Source organism: Bradysia coprophila, chromosome II, assembly GCF_014529535.1.
Source record: "Bradysia coprophila strain Holo2 chromosome II, BU_Bcop_v1, whole genome shotgun sequence".
In the NCBI taxonomy this organism is placed as follows: domain Eukaryota; kingdom Metazoa; phylum Arthropoda; class Insecta; order Diptera; family Sciaridae; genus Bradysia; species Bradysia coprophila.
Window position 1 is genome coordinate 524,218 of NC_050735.1, and position 21,359 is coordinate 545,576.

The 21,359-nt window shown below is 39.6% G+C and overlaps 5 protein-coding genes across 5 annotated transcripts; 2 read left to right on the forward strand and 3 right to left on the reverse strand.

Moving 5' to 3' along the window:
* The first annotated feature begins 69 nt into the window (after positions 1–69).
* Positions 70–2,481, forward strand: LOC119066362 (signal recognition particle subunit SRP72). The gene is made up of 5 exons (XM_037168821.1): positions 70–268; positions 331–704; positions 762–1,427; positions 1,492–2,174; positions 2,242–2,481. Exons 1-5 carry the CDS (start codon positions 160–162, stop codon positions 2,366–2,368), a joined length of 1,959 nt encoding a protein of 652 aa, XP_037024716.1. The 5' UTR covers positions 70–159; the 3' UTR covers positions 2,369–2,481.
* Positions 2,482–2,484: 3 nt separating this feature from the next.
* Positions 2,485–7,083, reverse strand: LOC119066676 (2,4-dienoyl-CoA reductase, mitochondrial-like). Its single transcript, XM_037169304.1, has 7 exons — positions 7,065–7,083; positions 5,713–5,901; positions 5,361–5,653; positions 5,202–5,301; positions 2,918–3,031; positions 2,739–2,853; positions 2,485–2,678 (listed from the first exon to the last, which is right to left on the reverse strand). The coding sequence occupies exons 2-7, from the start codon at positions 5,883–5,885 to the stop codon at positions 2,535–2,537; spliced, it is 939 nt and encodes a 312-aa protein (XP_037025199.1). The 5' UTR covers positions 5,886–5,901; positions 7,065–7,083; the 3' UTR covers positions 2,485–2,534.
* Positions 7,084–8,665: 1,582 nt separating this feature from the next.
* Positions 8,666–10,991, reverse strand: LOC119066428 (asparagine--tRNA ligase, cytoplasmic). Its single transcript, XM_037168951.1, has 4 exons — positions 10,652–10,991; positions 9,716–10,583; positions 9,045–9,634; positions 8,666–8,981 (listed from the first exon to the last, which is right to left on the reverse strand). The coding sequence occupies exons 1-4, from the start codon at positions 10,680–10,682 to the stop codon at positions 8,797–8,799; spliced, it is 1,674 nt and encodes a 557-aa protein (XP_037024846.1). The 5' UTR covers positions 10,683–10,991; the 3' UTR covers positions 8,666–8,796.
* A 2,969-nt stretch (positions 10,992–13,960) lies between these two features.
* Positions 13,961–17,149, forward strand: LOC119066512. The gene is made up of 8 exons (XM_037169065.1): positions 13,961–14,120; positions 14,207–14,364; positions 14,558–14,714; positions 15,368–15,609; positions 15,678–15,801; positions 15,861–16,223; positions 16,292–16,685; positions 16,752–17,149. The coding sequence occupies exons 1-8, from the start codon at positions 14,066–14,068 to the stop codon at positions 16,912–16,914; spliced, it is 1,656 nt and encodes a 551-aa protein (XP_037024960.1). The 5' UTR covers positions 13,961–14,065; the 3' UTR covers positions 16,915–17,149.
* A 1,741-nt stretch (positions 17,150–18,890) lies between these two features.
* Positions 18,891–20,164, reverse strand: LOC119066756. Its single transcript, XM_037169432.1, has 4 exons — positions 19,820–20,164; positions 19,383–19,723; positions 19,202–19,318; positions 18,891–19,129 (listed from the first exon to the last, which is right to left on the reverse strand). The coding sequence occupies exons 1-4, from the start codon at positions 19,925–19,927 to the stop codon at positions 18,964–18,966; spliced, it is 732 nt and encodes a 243-aa protein (XP_037025327.1). The 5' UTR covers positions 19,928–20,164; the 3' UTR covers positions 18,891–18,963.
* Positions 20,165–21,359: the final 1,195 nt, after the last annotated feature.

Consider the following 21,359-nt stretch of genomic DNA (forward strand, 5'->3'; position numbering starts at 1 on the left):
GTTCCTACGTCATATCTCAATACATTTTGACAGTTTTTGACTTGTCCCAGCCAAAAAAACACTTTTGACATTTGCTGTCAATTTTCAGTGTGACGTTAGTGACTGTAGTGTTAACGTGGAATCTTTTGTCCATTTTCTGCAAGTAGAAAATTGTCGAAAATGTCTAAAGGAATTGATAAAGAAGCAGCGATCCGTTCGCATTATGCGGAATTGAATAAATTCGGTCAAAGTGGCGAATATGAAAAGGCCATCAAAGCAGCCAATAAAAGTGAATCATCACAGCTTAACTGAACGTCCAATCAATCTATCAATAAACTGCCTGTTTTTCAGTACTCACCCTCAATCCGGATGAGTTCCAAGCAGCTCACTGTAAGGTGGTCAGTTTAATCCAAATATCGAAATTCAATGAGGCCATTCAGTTCATTGATCGTGCCAAATTGAATCAATTGGTCTTCGAACGGGCATACATTCAATATCGTCTCAATCAACCGGAAAAGGCTTTGAAGACCATTGACAATTCCGATGTGAAACCACTGCCGGATAACTTGAAGGAGTTGCGAGCTCAGGTGTTGTATCGCTTGGAGATGTTTGACGAATGCTTCGAGGCGTACAAAAATATAATCAAAAATTCCAGCGACGATTACGAAGATGAACGGGCCACAAATTTGAGTGCAGTAGCAGCCAATTTGGCCACGGATGGCTCGGTAATGGGAATGGTCACGGCTGCGTAAGAAGAGCCATAATAAGTTTTCTTATTCCAGACAAAGGACTTCTCGAACCTTAGAGAAGACACGTACGAGTTGGCTTACAACAGTGCTTGTGCATTGGCTGGAAGAGGAAAATTCAGCGAAGCCGAGAAAAAACTTCGTGCGAGCGAAAAAATGTGTCGCGAAACATTGGAAGATGATGGTTCGACCGAGGAAGACATTCTGGATGAGTCAGCCATCATTAGGGTTCAATTGGCCTATTGCTTACAAATGCAAGGAAAATCGAAAGAAGCGTCCGTCATCTATGCGGATGCTTTAAAGCTTAAGTCCGACGATGTTGCATTGATTGCCGTGTGCAGTAACAACACAGTGGCCATCAATAAGGATCAGAACGTCTTTGATTCGAAAAAGAAAATTCGGGCTGCACTGAGCGAGGCGTGTGAACATAAACTGACATCTCGACAGAACAAAACGATTGCAATCAATAACTGCCTGTTGACATTGTACACCAATCAGGCCGATCAATGCCAACAGTTTGTGAATAAACTCGTTCAGACCTATCCGGATATCGAGTTCGAAGGTCTGTTAATTCGGGCCAGTCAATACGCCAAGGATAAGAAATACAAAGAGGCAGTCGAACTGTTGGAGAAGTACAACAAGGCACATCCAGAGAATGATCTGGCAGCGAAATTCGCTATCACTCAACTGCTTCTGCTTAATGTGAGTGTTCATTGACAACGAGCTTCAGTTTGGAAGGTTTACGTTTCCGTTCTTTCTGTTTCAGGGTAACAAAAAAGGAGCAATCGACGTGCTACAATCACTTGGTGAAGCAAAGTATCGACCCGGTGTCGTGTCGGCTATCGTATCGCTTCTATTGGGTAACAAGGCTGCAGCGTCTCAGGTCTTAAAAGACGCCGTTGAATGGTACAAAAAGAGTAAAATCAACAGTGGCGATTTGACCGATATGTGGCGACAAGCAGCCACATTCCACTTACGAGGTGGTGAGGCCGAAACGGCTGCCAGCAGTTTAGAAGAATTGCGTAAATCGAATCCGCAAGATATGAAGATTTTGGCTCAGTTGGTCATTGCCTATGCACAATTCAATCCGAACAAGGCACAAGAAGCCAGTAAAAAACTGCCTGCATTGGACACATTGACCAATGCAACGGAAATCGACAATTTGGAAGCAACGAATTGGATGATGAGCACTAAAGCGGTTAAGAAAACCGCTGCGAAGGTCGAACAATCGCCAGGTACACCGGGCAGTGAGCTGGGCAAGCAAAAGAAGAAGAGGCAACGTAAACGCAAAGGGAAACTGCCGAAAGAATACAACATCGATGTGCAACCGGATCCGGAACGATGGCTTCCCAAATATGAGCGCACCGGTTTCAGACGCAAGAGAGATAAACGATCGAAGGATGTTATTAAAGGATCGCAAGGCATGGCTACAGGTGCTGCCGATCAATAGTAAGTTTCGCGTTTCACCTTTTACTGTTTCGGTGATTTGATCATTTTCGAAATTTTTTCTTCTCAGTGACATGTCCAAGGCCCAGAATTTATCTAAGGTTTCACCAGCTCCACCTTCGTCCGCTGAACCAACGCCAGGACCACGTCAGCATCAACGAAAGAATCACCAGAAGAAGAAGAAGGGCAGATTTTAAGTGTTTACAACGCTTTCCGTTGGCTGGATAACGGACAATAAATTTTCTTTTGAAGATTGGAAATGCAATTGACTTTCAAAAAGTAGATAAGGACATGCCTCGGACCATCCTCCTAATTTATTTTCCGTATCCGAAGTAACAAAATCTGATTCCTGATCCGAGAAAATTAAAGTTTTGGTTTGGCCTTGTCCTTAGCGTTCGACTGACGAATCATTTTCTCCATAAGATCCCACTGTTCGTTTGAAACTTGTGTCAAGTTATTGAACTCTCCAGCGCCGAAGCCAAGCTCACCACCGTCCAGAAGAATTGTCTGCGTTCGTGTAGAACGGGTTTTAGATTTCGAACTCTACATCAAATTGTCAATTGTTACCTCTCCAGTTATAAAAGACGAGTAGTCACTGAGAAGATAGCATGCCAAATTAGATACTTCCGCAGGATCGCCAAATCGTCCAACCGGCAGTTTATCAATGGCAACATCCTTGAATCTGGAATTTCGTTATGAATTTCGTGAATTTTTAAAACCAATCCGAAATCTGAAAATGCATTTACGCGCCAGTAGGATCCAGTCTAGACCAAGCGCCACCATCTGTACCTGTATCTATTGGACCTGGGGCAACACAGTTTAATCGTATGCCATATCTGCCCCATTCGGAAGCTAGTGATCTGTCAACAAATACGGAAGCGGTTGTAATTCAATAGCCGTGATGTATTGCCAAAGACAAATTGCAAAGATTTTTGTTTGGAGATTCGACACATTTTGGCGTTTCTTCAGCGATTTTTCATTTTGGTTGATTTGTTAAATCGCCAAAAAAATCGCTACAAAGTGAAGATACGAAAAAAAAATCGCCGAAGTGTAAGGCGCAAAGCACACGAACAATTTTGCGTTGATGGGATCGATAATTATGCTACATTTGCGTTTCGATATTCACCACAATGGAAAACGCAGCATAATTGTCGATCCCTTCAACGCAAAATTGTTCGTGTGCCTTCAGCCTAAAGAAACGTCAAGAAACATAAATTTTAAATTGGCGTTTCTTCCGCGATTATTCTTCGCGTTTGTTCACATTTCGGCGATGAATTGCCAAGAAAAATCGCTAGAGTGTGAAAAACAACAAAGTGAAAAAATACTTTTTTGATTGGAAAAGACCGAAGTACGTACCAAACAATCGGATAAGATGTCTTACATTTGGGATCAGCTAAAACGACTACGTCACCTTTTGTAAAAGGATAGATTCCCTAGGATCCAACAAAACGCCTCAGCGTCAGCGTTACCTTTCGTAAAACGATAAATTCCCTAGGATCGAACATTAATACCTTAAGAGACTTTGCATACATTTGGGCGTTTTTTAAACAGTGATTTTTAGGTTACTTTTCCTCTTAACGAAATTTTCATAAACTGCTCAGTTTTCTCAGAGCTGTTCAAACTGCTGCAACCAAATCTGCGTTTTGTTGAAAGCTAACACATTCATGGTCGTTTGCGGTCGTACATTTTTGAAAAAGGATTCTGATGGAAGATACCATCAAAAATGAAATACGAGACGCGCAAATGTAGGCTACAATTGTAGCTGAGCACCGATGCCCTATTTCGATTATAACGATGATAACTTCTTTTCCGCGTCCTTTCTGGACCATCGTTTGGTGTCAAGAAGGAGCAAGCAAAATAATCTTGGACCGAGGACTTCGTCGACTTTTTCTCCGTCAAATATGAAATATGAACCAGGGACTAAAAGTCTTTTTTACACGCTAAAAAAGACTTTTAGTACTAGGTACGAAATGTACTATTTCGTCACCTTTTGTAAAACGATAAATTCGATAAACCATCGACCCTAGGATCGAACAGATTGCCTTAAAAAATTTACCATTTTTTGTGTCTCTCGGCGTTCTTTCACCGCCTATCGAAATCGGACGCATTTCCCATTGGACTATTTGATATGTATTTAGAAAGGCATTCGACGCTAGAAGTCAGAACAACCTTCAAAAAAATTCCACGACGTTTCCATGGCTAATGGAAGGTGACAACGCACTTCAAGCAAAAGTGCTATTAATGACAGCTGCCAAATAGAGTACTACTTTGTATGAGAAAAGTATCCGAATTTTTTTACATTGCCAAAATTTCTTCGATATACTCTCCAGTTTCAGTACCCTATTTAGAGTACTATGCTTGAAGTGCGTTGGAGGTGATCAAGAACCGAAAATTCGAACTTTTCAGACTGAAATTTCTCCAGATACGCAAAGTATACCAGGACGTGTATACCAGGGGTGTCATTAGAGAGGTAATTTCACGTACTTTCAGGGTAAATAAGGTCTATGTGGTCTTGGAAGCATCTACGACGAACAATGATCAATTTAACAAATCAATTTAAAAATGATCATAGTTCGTCGTAGATGCTACCGAGTTCCCTATCCGAGTCCCTCCGATTTCGGTAGGCGGTTGGTTTTTGAAAAAAATACCTCTGTATAGGCGATATAACAAATCAACCGAGAATAATGAATTGCTGAGAAAAAACGCCAGTGTTTCTTCACACTTTGGCGATTTGACTAAGTCTCTTTACACACGGCAGAGTAAAAGTAAACCTGGCAGGAGCGGTTCATTATTGAAACGTCAAATGAGGGACCTAATACACTGTATGAAAATGAACTCAAATGAACACTGACATAAGTTGAAAAATTTAATTCGCGAAAAACATAGGGCTACTAGATTATTCAGGTCCCTAGTCAAACAAGCGCTCCTGTCTGGGTTACTTTTACTCTGCCGTGCTCTTTACAGGAATTGAATTCATGCCATTGCAAATAAGCAGTCAACGAAGACCACCCATCTTCTATGATCACTCACCTGACCATATTTTCGATCCCTGCCTTAGCCGTTGCACTCGGGACAACAAATGCGGATCCACGATAAGTGTACGTTGTGGTAATCGTTAAGAATGAGGCGCCTGTCATGAATTTAATCAAAACATTGGACAAACGTGACTGGACACAAAGATAGCGTTACCCTTTTGCGCTGCAATAAGCCTTTTTCCCATGTCAAGTGTAACATTGGCCGTTCCATTCAGAACGATATCAATAATTGTTTTGAATGCATTCGGAGAAAGCCGTTCAGTGGGTGAAATGAAATTTCCGGCCGCGTTATTCACAATGATCGTAGGAAGACCTAGCTCCTTCTCAACCAAATCAATAGCCGATTTTACGGCGGCTGGGTCTCTCACATCTGCTGAACAGGCCAAAACCCTATTACCGGTCTGCGATTCCAATTCTTTGGCCGTTTGCTCAAGGACGTGAAGACGCCTGACGAAAGGAAACTACATGATATCGAGAAGTGACTGGTTCATGCGGAAATGCCTTACCGGCCTAATATGGCAACGGATGCACCAAGTGTGCCCAACATCAGTGCCATCGCTTTTCCAAGACCTGTGCCTCCTCCAGTGATTAGTGCCGTTTTTCCAGAAAATGTTCCCGGCGGAAGCATTGGAGTTTTCTTCACCGGAAAGTGTTTGGCTTGTGGCTTCGTATCTGACATTTTTTCACTCGTTTTTCTGAAAGGAAAATGTTCATTTTATGACTCGGATTCGTAATTTGCTGGTAGTAAGTAGCATCATTAATGGTGATCCATTTGTATTAAGGTAAATGATGGAGAGTTGACCTAGTGGAAAAGTGATATTAAGTTGTCCGTGTAAATTTGTATGAAGAAAAAATGATCGGTCAACTCACCATCCAATAAACCGCGAGTTGTCTTATGACGTTTGTATATAGGACAATTCACGATTTATTGAATTTATATGAAATCGGATAACTCACGGTTCACGTAGGTTAACTCTGAATTTTTATAAATTAATTAACTTTGTTAAACGAAATCTTCAATAATTAATAAAATTTATGTTAATTAAGTAAACAAAAGGTAAATCTTTAAAATAAAAGTGGTTACATGTAACATAGTTCCAAAATCGATGAGAAATTCAAGTTCAAAGTTTGGTCTTGTCAATTTCGGTCAACTCTCCATCATTTACCTTATTATTGAGCGTACGAAGATCATGACAATCAAAGTTTCATTTAATTAAATGACTTGGTGAAAACCGATAAAAATAACCTTCAGTAGAGTACAAGTTCCATCACTGATAAAATCGATTACAACCCATTGGTCTATTTGAATTTATTTGCATCAAGTGCACAACCATTGCCTGCATAGATTTTTGGAATATATTTGGTTTACCTACTTTACCCAACAGAACCGTTGAACTACTCAGACACACCAGAAACTATAATATCGGAAAATTGACAATCAAAAGCAACCAAGAAACAAGCAAACCCGTATCGAATTATAGGATAGAGTAACACTGAAGTAGTTAAGTCAACCTTTGATTCTGATTATATTTTGAAATGAAAACAGCTCCGTGTATGATTGTATACGTATCGTAAAATACACATGCACTTAATCAGGTTCGTATTTTTTTTGTATTATTATTTCTATCACAATGTGAAGAAGTAAAGTTTCATATATCTACTCATCACCACGACAGAGTAAAGTTAACCAGGCAGGAGCGCTGATTTGACTAGGGACTATATTTTTTACGAATTAAATTTTTCAATTTAAGTCAGTGTTCATTTGAGTTCATACAGTGTATTAGGTCCCTTATTTGACGTTTCGAAAATGAACCGCTCCTGCCTGGTTTATTTTACTCTGCCGTGCCATCAACAATACCTTATCAGAATTGAAATGATTTCTATCCAGCTGATCTCAATTGGTTACTAAGATACGCTATGTTATGTGTGTTGACATTAGTCGACGCAATACCACTGTCAAGCGCCGAAGCTGACTTTGACATCACTCAATTACAATGCCAATATCTAATCGAGTTGACTAGAGAGTGCTTTGCTCTCTTTCAAAAAGAGAGCACATTCGTCGATGCATAGTCCGCAAGGGCGATTCGACTAATCTTGGTTCGTTAGCTTAAAATACAAGCACATACCAAAGTCAACTCTGTAAACGTACCCGCAAGAAATATTAAATCTGACGATTTTGATTAGTGTATGTAACGCAGTCGTTTTACTAGATGAGATGACTAGAATAGAAGCACTGGAAGGGTCAGCGAATTAGAACACGCCTTCATGGGTGATAGTTGGTATGGTAGACAACGTTCAGACGATAGGAATTAGTAGATTACAGCAGAACAACGTAAAGGGCTGATTACATTAAGCACAAAGTTTGCTGGCTCGAGCGAAGCGAGTATTACTGAATATTACAGTATTACCTGTTGCCCACACGTTAACAGGTATTTACGCATCTGTGGTGGACAGTATACTTCAGGCAACTGCGCGAGTACAACTTTTCATGCTAAATTACGAGAAAATTTCCGAAATTTATGCCCAAGGCATGAAAACAGTAGTTGGTTACTTGTCAAGGGGAACGTGATTTTTTTCTTTTGGGCGAATATGCAGTGTCGCAATTAGAGCCAAAGGTAAGAGTTGCATGCATACTCGCCAAAGAAACACTTTTCCCGAGTTACGTATAAAACTTGCCATGCCAAGTGTTGCGAAAGTTGATTTATCCCCAATCTTGAGGCGAAAGAAGGGGTTTTCGCCTCATGACTCATGAAGCAGTTATTTGTTCAATGAGTGAAAAAAGTGTGAAATTGAGAGAATGCAATGTTCAACATGTTTCCGGTAGACACAATGTTTTTCACAATTTACCCACGTCATAATGCTAAAACATACTAAATCCCGTTCATAATGGATATGAAGGTGGAGCTTGCTCTCTCTCTCTCTCTCTCTTTGCTTTTTTGTTTTGTGTCTTTTGTATAGGTTTCTTCCAAGTTCGTTCAAAATGTCAATTGTCATCCACTGAGAAGCCAACGCAACCTCACTTTGAAGTTTTAACGAAGAAATTTGTTTAAGTTGCGGTTATGTTCGCTTCTGTGGATGACGGTCGGATGTTTTCGGCCTGTCAAAATTCGTTTTTACCGTACGATGGAAGAAACCTATAAAGTTGTGTACGTCAAATGGAGAGCCCTTCAATCTCAGTATGCTTCGGCTCGAACAAACGCGGACACACTTGAGCAGAAATAATTCTCTTGGTTAACGAATTTACACTTTTATTTAAGAGTGGCGTGCGTTTGCTCCAGGTGATGTAGTATCTATTTTATGACCTTTTGCAGAAATTTTTGGTCTGTGGATTAGGGATTCTTCCACATCCTCTCACCATTCAATTTCCTTTACATTAACATTGGTTAACTAGTCTACGTTTTCTTGGGGTATTTGGAAGGGCTGTCCTGCAAATAATGTAACGAAGTGAAAATTCTATGGTTCTCAGCACAAACGTTTATTGAAGCGCATGTAATTTGCTACAAAATTGAGGAATTTTTTATTTAGCTCTCTGTGCCCGTCAGTAATTTAAGCCGACAAATTGATGATCAAAAGAGGAAGAAATTTCAAGTTTATGGTTTGCATCGGTCCAAAAAGCGTGGATACAAGCACACGTCCCGAATGTGATAACGGTTGAGAAGCCAGCACATAAATCGTTCCAAACCGAGCCCGTAGCCACCGTGCGGTGTAGTACCGTAAACTCGTTGATCTGTGTACCAGTAGTAAGGAGTTGGATCGATTCCTTCACGCTTGTAACCTATGGGACGACACGATTGTTATACAACTGGTGCGATCGCCGTTCAACCGAATGTTAACTTACCTTTCAACAACTCTTCGCTGTCCCAGATCCTCATCGATCCACCGACAATTTCTCCGACATTCGGTAGCAAGACATCAACGCTCTCAGTGAGGTTATCGTTGCCAGGAACCTTCGACATGTAAAACGATTTGATAGCAGTTGGAAAACGACACAGCATAATGGGTTCATTGATGGTGTCAGTCATCCGGCGTTCGGGTGCTTCTGGTATATCCTCACCGAATTCGTAGAAAGTTCCATCGTCTTTGGTCACATTGTTGTCTTTCAGCCATTGAATTGCCTCGCTGTAATCCATGCGTCGGAACGGACGTTTTGGTGGAACGAAATCAGGGTTTAGTTCTTTGACAACGTAACCGTACGGAGACTTTAACACACGATCGACAACATCGCAAACCAAGTCCTCCAAACGGTTCAACAATTCGTCGAAATCGATGAATGGGCATTCGGCTTCTACGTGACTGTATTCGGCCAAATGGCGTCTAGTGCGACTTTGCTCAGCGCGATAGCTTTGAGCGATGCAGTACGAATCACCCAGTGCCGGTATGACCGTTTCCAAATATAATTGAGAGCTTTGTGTCAGGAAAGCCTCCTCACTGAAAATGAAAAGTGAGAAAATTCGAATTAGAATTCGTACAGCTGTTAACAGTGTCAAAGATGGCCGGTCCAATACATACCCGAAATAGTTTAGCTTAAACAGAGTGGAACCTCCTTCGACTTGAGTTTGAACCATTGTTGGCGGCGTGACCTCAGTGTAACCTCGATCGAGATAGTGACTTCTAAATGCGTGCAGCAAGACGCTTCTCATCTTCAACACTTTCGAAGTATTTTCTCCGCGAATGATAATATGTCGGTTGTCCAATTGCACATCCGGAAGAGACTCTTCGTTCAAAATAGCATCAGCTCCACCAGCCGGTGCCAAGCCAACAAGTTCCCAATAATCGACTTTCAATTCGTGTCCGCCAGGGGCTTCTTTTCCCTCGGGAACCTCACTCAAAGTGCCATAAAGACATACCGACGATTCCGTTGACAGAACGATGGCATTGTATGTCTGGCACAGTTTATCGGTGAGGACACATTGCAAAAATGCAGTTCCATCTCGCAGTGTTACGAACATCAATGCCTTTCCTTGACGACGCAGTCGATGGACCCAGCCATATATTTTCACACGTTCACCGCGATACTTCTGGCCGTCGAATATTTTTATCTTCTTTGCAGCTGGTAACGACGCATCCTCAACGATGACAATTTTTCGGGCCTCCTCGAGATTTTGTTCCCGTTTCTTTGCATCGTCTTCTTCGCGCTGCGACTTACTGGATTCCTTTTGTTTGTCACGTTGCCAGAGTTTTTGGATCTTTTTCATTTGAGACTTGGCCGCAATTTCGAACTGTTCGGATGTCTTTTCGTCCTTAGAATCGACATAAATTGGTGGAAACGGTTCCTTTCCGGCGTGATGCATTGCCTTCAATATGGTTTTGAAGGGGTTATCTTTGGTGCCGGCACCAGTTTCATCGTTACCGGTTTTGTCGGATGTGTAAATAGCACCTTTTGAGGGGAGGACGGAGTAAATAATTGTTATAGTGGAAAATTGAGCGAAAGGATTTTGCACTTACTGATTGACATTTTGTCCAATTCGGCTTCCATTTTTACATAAATCTAAAGATTGAGTAACTCAATTCAAAGTGTTTCAGTGAGTGAAACTGTCTCCTAATAACCTAGTCGACAGATTTTTTTCGATTTCTTCTTTGTTATTGTTCAACTTCCTTTCAATTCTCACTTATGTATGAGTCACTATGCAAGTTCCACTCTAATATTTATGTTCGCATCAAATCACTTTATGTCACAAACTTTGATTATGATTTTTCTCAAGTTATTTCATCAGCCTCTCCTTACATCGGTTCGCAGAAAATTATTATGCTGCACGTCGTGGCACACATACTGACATTGCTGGAACACATTTTTTCACTCAGGTATCGTGTCCCAGTTGATTTATTTGTGAGATTATCGCAATAGTTTCCACATGATGGTGATATTTGAATCCAAATTTTATGAGTTTCATTCCACTTGCATAATGAAACACGTAACAACCGAGGCTGTATACTTTGGTGAGGTCACGCAGATGCAGATACGAGGGTTACACACCAAGTTTCATACAAAAAATTCACCACGCCATACAAATTCAATTTTGGTGAATTTGTATGGAAAAGGTGTGATCCCGCGTATCTAATAAAATTGCGATCTGTGTGACCTCCGCAAAGTATACAGCCTTGGTAACAACAAGGACAAGGCAAGTGTCACCAGAACAAGGCAAGTGTCTCCAGAACAAGGCAAGTGTCACCAGACTTTGTTTTAAATAACTTGTAAAGCTTATTATATTTGCAATTTTTAAGATTTTGATGTCAAAAGCTCATAATATTTCAAAGCCATAATTCCTAATAAGTTATGGAATGTGAGGTATAGTAGTGTTCACGCCTCATAGTTAGAGAAATTATACCAGATGGCGTTGCTGGGCCAGCACAACGTCATCTGTTATTATTTCTCTGCTCATAGTTGAATTTTAAGGGAATAAGTGAGTAATTCAACGCTTGTTTTCTTCTTGAATTAAAGAAGTCACATTTTCAACGATTACAATCCAAATTCAAATACATTTTTCATTCTATATTCGATAGCCACGTTAATGTAAACGTCCGAACAATGGTAATGCGTGTGGATTGCATTAAGAAATGAACAAAGAGAATTGGATTGTAATAGGAAACCGTTCATTCGTAATTTTCAAGGCTCTATACTTGGCGCTAGAACTCTCGACTCATAATCGAGAGGTCTTGTGTTCAAATCCGCGGCTGGGCTAGATAAATTTTCATTCATTTGTAACTATGTAATACATTCGTCCACTTCCCAATTATGAGTCCTTCATTCGCTTTATATCTAACACTTACTCGATTATATTCTAATAGTCCGTTGCCAATTCGCAACGTTAAAAATATCGAATACCCAGATCGGATTCTAACCTCACCACTCGTCAAAATAAAAATTTGGAAGCACGTACACCAACTAAACGCAAGTTTCTGAAAGATCAGGTTAGGACACTTCTGAGTTGGTAACGAAGGGGGTGGGCAACTAATTTTGACAATTTGATAATTTTTCAAATTTACTTTTTACATAATCCACACAATCTCTAATAAGTGTGTTTAACAAAATTTGTCTATTTATCAAAATTTGTGTTTCAGCCGCCTTCGTAACTGCTCGTAGTTTGACAGCGCAAGTTTGACATAAAATTCTTTTGTTCCCGGGCCTTTTCCAATTGTTTTTGAACTTCAAACTTGCGACATTTTATTTTTATTTTTTAAACATGGAAACAGGAAACCATGTTTTGACACCTTTATTGGTATGCTATAGTACAATCTTAACTTATATCACTTATATGTTAATTTATTACTATTGATGACAATTTTTACCAACTGTGAGAGACACCCCAGCCGAATATGTATGAGTTTTTCCATTCCATTGATTGATTGGATCTCATTGACGGTAGCATCGTTCACTGCGACATCTGTTTTTTCAGCAACCCAGACCTTGAGAACTTTTCTCTTCAACGACATAACCAAGTACCTTACCGTATCGCTTGCTGATTGCTGATTGAAGAACTTTTTCTCTTGATAATCCCACAGACCTAAGAATTTTTTTGAGAATGTCTTCTACGACGTAGCGAAGCACCTTACTAAATCGCTTGCTGACTGCTAACCGAAGAGCTTTTGTTCCCACCATTTGCTGATAGATGGCGATTGGTGTCTGATGTATTCGCTCGTTGGATTCATATATCACATTGCATTAATAATTTTTTTTATTAATGTGTCAGCGATTTCGAACTCACGAAATTCCAACACAATAATTCAGTGTGAGGCTAACGACTTACACACTGCGCTATTGAGTCGACAAAATGAATCAATCAACCAAATTGCGTAGCTTTCGCAAATTTGACATTTCAAATCAATTGGAAAAAGTCTGAAAACAATTGTATTTTTCGTTACGAGTGATGAAAAGTCGGCTTCGCCTCGTTAGGACGAGCTTACGACATCTCCTCAAAAATTACTTTTACGGCCGCAAATACCAAGGTAAATATAGTGAGGAGGATATGCCATATTGAACCGAATCAGATGTGCGACAGCACGAAAGTTCGATACAAACGCCATCTCATTCCTTCGCTGAAAGCAAAAAATGGAATAGAAAGTTGGGCCGTCTGTTGTGGGATAGTGAAAATATTTTTGTGAAATGCAAGTAAATCGTAGTCAACCATTTTAAAAAAAGATTTCATTGGCATCGAACTTATGTGCTAGGCCGCGCGCCTGAATGGCATTACCTTCTCACTATATTTACCTTGGCAAATACGTCTATCTGAGAAGTACTGAAAAATTGAATTTTTCGATCGTAGGTCCAGTGACGAAAAACGTCTAATTATGATCGTAAGGCCCAAAAAAGAATTTTATGTCAAACTCGCGTTGCTTCGTGCATCTACAATAGGTGTCTTAACCTGTTCTTTCAGAACCTTGACTGAACCCAAGGTTCTGAATGAACAGGTTAAGACAACTCTGAGTTGATCACGAACAATGAACGTCAACACTTTATACTTCATACTTTCATTGATCACGAAGGCAGCGAAGTTTATATATGTAAAATGGAACTTACCAAAATCAAAATTCTGAATTTTCGAGAAAAATATTTTCTTTTAATTGATTTCTCACACTATCTGTTTATAAAATTTGGCGTCACCCGCCTTCGTGGATGTCTTAACCTGTTCTTTCAGAACTTTGGACTGAACCCACCATTCAATGTCACAATATGTTCCACAATCACAAAAGTGGTTTACAATTCAACGTTCAAGCACTGTCACGACGGCCCACTCTGTGTAACAACAACTGTCATCGCTGTTCCGCATAATCATAAAGACGAGAGGACAAAATAATACAAAAACAAATGTCATTTGCGTGAATAATCTGAAGAAAAATACACAAATTTCCAGTTAAAGTAAAATGTTGCACAGTATTATCTACGTAGTCTATTGTTTTTGCTTTATTATAACCATTGGTAGGTTGTTAATGCCTCTACAAACGTAATCGTTTCTAATCTTACTTCTAATACCTTACCATTCGCTCCAATTTATCGGACATCAGTGGTCTGTGATACATACGAAATAAAAATATCAACAAACGCCCCTGTTGTTCTCGGTGGTAAAATCGAATTTCATGCGGATCTGTACACTGACGGTCAGCTAAAGGATGGAGATTACATATTCCGTTGGAAGGACAACAGTATACCGCAACATACGTATGTAAGTGGAATTTATCGCGAATCTTAACTCCATGTTTTTGGGATTCCATTGTTCGCAATTTTGCGCATCGCATTTTTTACGAACTACAAAATATTTGTACAGACGTCTGCTGTCTGGCAGTTCGTCTTATCAGTTTGTTTGTGTGTAATTTATACAAATTTTTGACTTGAACTTTTTTTTTGAACACTTCTAGTACAATGAAACGAAAAGTTATCATTCGGACTGGTCGGTAACATATTCGTCGGCTGAAGGCTATGGACCTGGAGTGTATACCGTGGATGTGAGCGTCGAACGGGTTACATGGATCAATTACAAATTAACGTCAAAGCGGCTGGACTTTGAAGTGACTGGTTAGTAACACCCAAACAGTTTCGTTTGTGATATCAGCTTTTTTGATGAGCGATACAGTGACACAGTAAAAAAAACCATTTTGAACGAGTGGATTTTTCCAAGAGTGTCGATGTTTTATCATTGATTGAAGAGTCAGATCGCGTGTGTTTCACGTGATTGGGGGAAAGGAGATCTTCGATTTAAACTAGTGATACGTTAAGTGCAGTGAGGGCTGAGGGCATCTCAGAACTGATAACTACTGGAGTAAGAAATATTCTTAAAAGCTGAAAAGTTGCACGAATGGGAACTTTCGAAAGGCCTGCATCTGGGAGCTGGTGGAGAATGAGAGAAATTTGGGCTACCCAAGGCGAGCGGGAAATTTTTGGACTATTCTGCTCGCGGAAAGAAAGTAGGGGATGGGAGTCTATCAGGGCACTCTCGGTTGTTGTTAACGGTTGGGAGAGTCCTTCTGACCACCGTCTTTATATAAATATTTCCCAAACATTATTCGTTTGAGGAACAGTGCTGCTTGGGTTTATGCAAACAAAGGTGTTCGTGGAACGTTGATCCACTGTTGAATGACAATTCGATGTTACAATTGGAAATGTTTTTCTAATTAAATTCCTTCGACAGTTCCACACCGAATTAATGATCAAAATATTCCTTTCCTTAGCCCTGCTAAATGGCGAACTGCTACTGTCGCAAAACGGAACAGCCCGATCAACGGAATTCATTTCAAGTGCTCAGGATTTGAATCAATCGCTTTCCATTTCGTCTGGTGATATGGAATATTTAACACAAAATGCTACTTACATCACGACATATTGGTTCGTTGACTGTAACTATGTGGGCGCATCACATAATTTAACGTCGGTCAGTAAATATTTGAACGAAAACCAGAAGTACGATATTGAGGTAGGCTGAGACTAGTTTCCCGTTGATTTAGAGATTGTGAGGGCTCAAAGTACACCGTTCTGTTCTAGGTATTATTAGTTGCATCGTTTGATCCGTTACCTGAACCAACAACTACTGCAGCCCCCACGACTACAACAACAACAACAACTACTACCACTCCTACTACCACTACAACTACTACTACCACAACGCGTAAGTTTAAATGATTTTGAACGTGAAATTCTCAAAAAATAAAATTGTGAAAATCATAGCACCAACCACAACTCAAACAACAACCACACCAACCACTACAGTTCCTACGACCACCCCGACTAAACCGACGACAACTACGCCGTCGACAACCACTGCAGCAACAACAACCACTCCACCATCAACACCGCCGACAACCACAACGAAGGCTAGCATATCAAAACGTGAGATTTCCACCCAAGAGCTCACATCAAATCAAACCATTTTCGAGACGATCGCTGGCTCGACCATTCATCCGATGGAGACATCATTGGTCACTATGCCACTGGAAATAAATCAACCATTTGTTTGCTTCAATAGTTCGTCGGTTGCACCCGATCCCAGAAAGGCGTACGGTCATTTTCATCGTGAAGTTATCGTCAAACGTAAGGAATTCCTTTTTTTTTTGAAAACTTTGGTTTTTCTTTGGCTCAAACGATTGTTCGTATTTCAGATCCGTTAACCGATATAACGATTTCCGGTAATTTATGGCTCCAGTCCGGTGAGGTACTGAATTTGGAGGTGAAATACGACGGTTCGCCTCCGTTTGACTATTGTCTCAAAATTGAAGACGATACGTACAATATAACGGGCAATGAAACGTGTGAAAAGTGGTTGCCAACGGAGGTGTCCAGTTTCCCAATCACTCATTTGTTCCCCAAAACCCATACCATCATCATAATCATACGCAATCCAGTCATCAAAATGAATAAAGAAGTCAAAGTCAATATTTACGAAGCAACAAAACAGTCCCAGTTGTCAGTCATTGTGGTGCCAGTTGTGTTCTGCCTAGTCGCCATGATTTTAGTAGTGTTTGGCGTTGCTTATTACATGCAAAATAGAAGAAGGTAACTTGTTCATTGTTCATCAGCAACCGACCTATTGATCTGAAACCCCGTTTCTTTTCTGCACAGGTTCGCCGTCGAAGTGGCCGACTTCAATTTTGGCGAGACGGCTTCCATTGACATGGAATATAAAACGTTTCGCCAGCGACTGGTCGATAGTGTACGCGAATTATTTGGCCGACGTGATGATCATGGTAGCAATTCTTCGTTAGAGTATGGTCCGATGACATGAGTCTCATGAATTCTTTCTGTTTGTTTAGAATATTCGTCGTTTATTTTACACATTTTTTTTACGTTTGTTAGTTATTTCTTTAGTTGATATATGGGCGAGCTACTGTATAGAGTGTGAAAGTCTGAGCAAGTTGCATTTTTGGTTTAGTTGAACTAATGAGGCGTATACACATTACGAGTTAGAGGAGGTGCAGTCTAACTTTGATGAATCAATTAAAATCTAGTATTACGTTAAATCGAAATGTGTTTGGTTTTCCTTTTACTTCACTGTGACGGAACGTCGGAGGTGCAAGGGCATCGGTCAAGAATTTCTTTAACTTTTGGATCTTTTTAGTATTAGACTTGGACATAGCCCGTTGGTGCTCTTCAAAACTTTGGGCGATTTTATGAATTCTATCTTCAGTTGCGCACGGTAAAATTGAAAAATGAAATTTTTGAGGGTCGGGTACGTTTTCCAGTTCCATCACAAAAAATTTTCATCAACTCGTTACAACACAAACAGGGTCTACTTCACCCGACTTCGATACAACGCACCTCGGTACACGATAGGTTATGAAAGAGCAGCTCTCAGTGGATCACGAAGGCCAGCAAAATTTTGTAGTGGCTCTCAACTGAAAATATCCAATTTTACTGCCAGCTACCTTTGTAAGTGTCTGAACCCGTTATCATTGAATCTCGGGGAATCATTATACGCCAGGTATCGTGTTCGTGAGATGTAGAGCACACTACGACGATGAATTTTAATTATTCGATTCGTTGTGTGCACAGAATTTCTAAGTCTTAGTCTTGATATCCACTTACGGAAAAGACACTCCGGTTTCTCTCCGTTTCCACTTTAACAATAGAAAAGACACGTGGTTTAGCTAAACGTAGTGTTTTTTGTAAGTGAAAATCAAGCCTTACGAATCCTTATGAGCATAGATATGCTTAAGTTGAAAAGTTACTAAAGCTCAAGAGTTAAGAATGCTAAAAAGTTACGAAATGTCCGAAGTTACGAAAGCTCTAAAGCTACGAAAGCTTAGCTGAAAAGTTACGAAAGTTAAAAAAAGCTCAAAAGTTACGACAGGTGCGAAAGCTCAAAAGGTACGAAAACTTAAAAGCTGTGAAAGCTTAAAAGCTGTGAAAGCTCGAAAGCTCTAAAGCTGCGAAAGCTCAAAGGTTACAAAAGTTAAAAAGTTACGAAAGTTCAAAAATTACAAGCTCGAACGCTCAAAAGTTACTAATCTGAAAATTTACGAACGCTCAAAAGCTACGAAACATCAAAATCTAAGAAATCTCAAAAGCAATGAAAGATGAAAAAATACGAAAGCTGAAAAGTTACGAAAGCTCAATTACTACAAAAGCTCAAAAGTTATGAAAGCCCAAAAGCTACGAAAGCTCAAAAGTTGTTAAAATGCTAGAAGCTAGAAGGCTGTGATCGATCAATAATAAAATTGCAAATACTTAAAAGTACTCGAAACTTACGGTCTTTAACGACAAATTAGAGAGTTGTGTGGCTCTGAAAGCTACCGAAGCATTGGTATCGGGGAATCTGGCACACTATGCCAAAAAACACACTTTTAACATAGTTAAAGGTGAACTCGTACACGCAAGTTTTTTTTGCTGCAATGCTTTATAGCCATGTCAGCGACTAAATGACTCCTTTTACAAAATTTTAGTATCGAAAAATCTTGTGCAAGTTCACCTTTTACGTAGTTAAAAAATGCGTTGTTTTAACACCGTGTGCCAAATTACCCCACGCCAAAGCATTTTACATCGGTTCGATCTGTCATTCATAAGCTAAGAGTAATTATACCTAGAGAGGAAATTTTGAACATAATTACGTAAATTTTCTCTCTAGGTATAATTACTCTTATAACATCATGAGACTATAAAAGGGGAATCAAAGTTCAGAAAGTAATGCTTCCGCTGCTTCTTAATGCAATGACAACCATGACCTTCAGTTTTATTGAAATGAAAAAACAGTTCGACTGCAATCCCAAACAAATTTATTCCAAGCAAGTCATTCCTTACACTTTTGTACAAAGTCCATCAATCGTCCTCGTCGGATCTATTGAAAATTTTCTCTCAGATAACTTAAATTATCAATAAACGAAGTCGTACAATCCGAATAAACAACCCCACAGTCACCACCAATGCGTCCAATGTCTTCAGCTGCATCGTATCTCTCTTTCAAATAGTGTTCATTTCTTCCGAATCCTTGATGCATCGATGGCCTACAAAACCAATCGTCCGGTGATGAATGGAATTGAAGTAAACAAAATGGTTTGGCCTTTTGACTGACTTACGTTAAAACAAACTGCAAAATTTCTGCCAAAAGATCTTCGTGCCCGTCATCAATGTGAAAAGGATGTCGAGCCACATCACAAATACTCTTCAACAGGCAACTTTTATCATATCCCGCTCTACAATGAAACGCAACAAAATACAGTAATCTGAAACGAAATCGCAACCCATTCAACTACCTACTCAACCAACGTTGTTTCCACACTCTTATACAATTCACCAGCACTAATATCCAGCTGATTATTCAATTCACTGTGATATTTCGTCCTATCGTACGTATCAACTTCAGCTACGTAACGTTTCGTAACATTCTTCACTTCGTCGGTCCCGTGGGTTTCAGACGCATTCTGAGGTTTTGTGTCAACGGATAATTCTGTCTTGGTACTTCGGCCGAGATTTCGCCAGTACATTGGGTCGTAAAATGACGATGGTGCAAATGGCATGTTGTAATTGAATTGGAAGCCGATGTTCACGAATGCTTTGCGATCAGGATCAACAATTGGCCACGAAACTGCAGCTACAATCTTTGTAAGATTAAATAGAACATCGTCGTCAATAAGACTAACCATGAACTCAAAAAAGTATCTGCATAGCTCCTGCGTATGAAAATGAGAGCTCACCTGCATCACTGTGTATTGCGGAAATAATAGTGCATCGGTTCCATCGTTATTTTGAAAGATAGTAGATAGGAAGTAGATGAAAACCAATTTCAGAGATGTCTTACTCATTTTTGCCGACAAAATGCTCAACAAAAATTCTCAATTTGAACTAATTGTGGTCATACGAAATAAAAACCAGTATACCACGCACTTGATTGCTTTTTTTTTTTGGTCGACCTCAGTCCGATATGTGACATGTACAAATATCTGTTCGCAAATACACCAAACAATCAGCCGGTTATTTCATAAGTAAATAAAATAACGAAAGCATGCTCTATATTTGAGCTGAAACATTCTTATGAATAATTTGAATTTCTCCAAAAAAAAACTTGGAAGATTTTAAAATTTAAATTCAAGATGTTCTAGTTGTGTATAATGTAAACCGTGAAAATTGTAGTCGGGGCTCATGTTGCAGTCAGATGAGAGTGGAACGATGCACCACTTGCAGATGGTAATCCCTTAAGCTATTGTGTATCAGGGCCTATTTAATAGATATTTATATACCAAAAATTTCAGAAAACTTAAGATTTTTCAAGAATTCTGAAGAAATGTTTCTATAAAAATCTGCAAGTTCTACAAAATTAAAAATGTTTAAAAAATGTAAAAAAATTAATGATAATTTGTAGAGATTTCTAGGCATTTTTCTATATAATTCTGCAATTTCAAAAAATTTTCTTAAAATTATATTGTCAATTCCCATTAGAGGTCCTGTAGTTATACTTGAGAGGTGACATGGTGGTGCTAAATGTTAGTCGGCACGCAAAAATTACATGAGCACCACACAGACGTGTTTCAATAAAGCAGCAACACCATATCTCAAGTGTAACTGTAAGATGAAGCATCTTCAATTTGAAATCTAGTATTACTTCCTCTTCCATACATAGATCATAGATGGAGCTGTTAGTGGCAGCCTAATAATCTTTAAACCCGAACTTTGACACCACCAAGGTAAATATAGTGAGGAGGTAATGCCATTCAGACGCGCGGCCTAGCACAATAGTTCGTTGCTACTGACATCTTTTTTTAAAATGGTTGACTAAGATTTACTTGTGTTTCACAAAATGTTGTGCCTATCACAAAACAGATGGCCCAGGTTTCTAAGCAATTTTGTTATTTTAAAGACAGAGAGAGAGAGATGGCGTTTATAGCAAACTTTCGTGCCACTGCACATCTGATTCGGTTGTATATGGCATTACCTCCGCCCATATATTTACCTTGAACACCACGAACATAACATTCGCCATGTCTCTATGGATGACATTTGACAGAAGTTTGACAATTCATATGGCCTAGGAACAAACCTATGTTTTCCGACCTTTATCATGACAACTAGTACTGTCACACGGACTTTGTCCGTGGAAATTGTAATTCCGAGGGAGTCGTAATTCCTGGAGAATCGCAAGGATCTTTCGGTTTTATTATACAGATGTCAATCCAACAATTAAAAAAATCAATAGGCTAGTACACAGTTTGTGAAAAATCGACCCATGCAAAATATGAC

What these genes read in the sequence shown, in the direction of transcription:
- LOC119066756 (XM_037169432.1), bottom strand. Translation starts at nt 19,927, where the DNA reads ATGAGTAAGACATCTCTGAAATTGGTTTTCATCTACTTCCTATCTACT. An exon ending in CGCAATACACAGTGATGCAG is followed by an intron (nt 19,724 to 19,819) that starts GTGAGCTCTCAT and finishes AATCTTACAAAG; the next exon opens with ATTGTAGCTGCAGTTTCGTG. An exon ending in ATTTTGCAGTTTGTTTTAAC is followed by an intron (nt 19,130 to 19,201) that starts GTAAGTCAGTCA and finishes TTGGTTTTGTAG; the next exon opens with GCCATCGATGCATCAAGGAT.
- LOC119066676 (XM_037169304.1), bottom strand. Translation starts at nt 5,885, where the DNA reads ATGTCAGATACGAAGCCACAAGCCAAACACTTTCCGGTGAAGAAAACT. An exon ending in GCTTATTGCAGCGCAAAAGG is followed by an intron (nt 5,302 to 5,360) that starts GTAACGCTATCT and finishes AATTCATGACAG; the next exon opens with GCGCCTCATTCTTAACGATT. An exon ending in CGTCTTTTATAACTGGAGAG is followed by an intron (nt 2,679 to 2,738) that starts GTAACAATTGAC and finishes ACACGAACGCAG; the next exon opens with ACAATTCTTCTGGACGGTGG.
- LOC119066512 (XM_037169065.1), top strand. Translation starts at nt 14,066, where the DNA reads ATGTTGCACAGTATTATCTACGTAGTCTATTGTTTTTGCTTTATTATA. An exon ending in TTGCTTTATTATAACCATTG is followed by an intron (nt 14,121 to 14,206) that starts GTAGGTTGTTAA and finishes ATCGGACATCAG; the next exon opens with TGGTCTGTGATACATACGAA. An exon ending in GTATACCGCAACATACGTAT is followed by an intron (nt 14,365 to 14,557) that starts GTAAGTGGAATT and finishes GAACACTTCTAG; the next exon opens with TACAATGAAACGAAAAGTTA.
- LOC119066428 (XM_037168951.1), bottom strand. Translation starts at nt 10,682, where the DNA reads ATGGAAGCCGAATTGGACAAAATGTCAATCA. An exon ending in ATTGGACAAAATGTCAATCA is followed by an intron (nt 10,584 to 10,651) that starts GTAAGTGCAAAA and finishes TCCCCTCAAAAG; the next exon opens with GTGCTATTTACACATCCGAC. An exon ending in TTTAAGCTAAACTATTTCGG is followed by an intron (nt 9,635 to 9,715) that starts GTATGTATTGGA and finishes TTTCATTTTCAG; the next exon opens with TGAGGAGGCTTTCCTGACAC.
- LOC119066362 (XM_037168821.1), top strand. Translation starts at nt 160, where the DNA reads ATGTCTAAAGGAATTGATAAAGAAGCAGCGATCCGTTCGCATTATGCG. An exon ending in ATTTGGCCACGGATGGCTCG is followed by an intron (nt 705 to 761) that starts GTAATGGGAATG and finishes TTCTTATTCCAG; the next exon opens with ACAAAGGACTTCTCGAACCT. An exon ending in ACAGGTGCTGCCGATCAATA is followed by an intron (nt 2,175 to 2,241) that starts GTAAGTTTCGCG and finishes TTTTCTTCTCAG; the next exon opens with TGACATGTCCAAGGCCCAGA.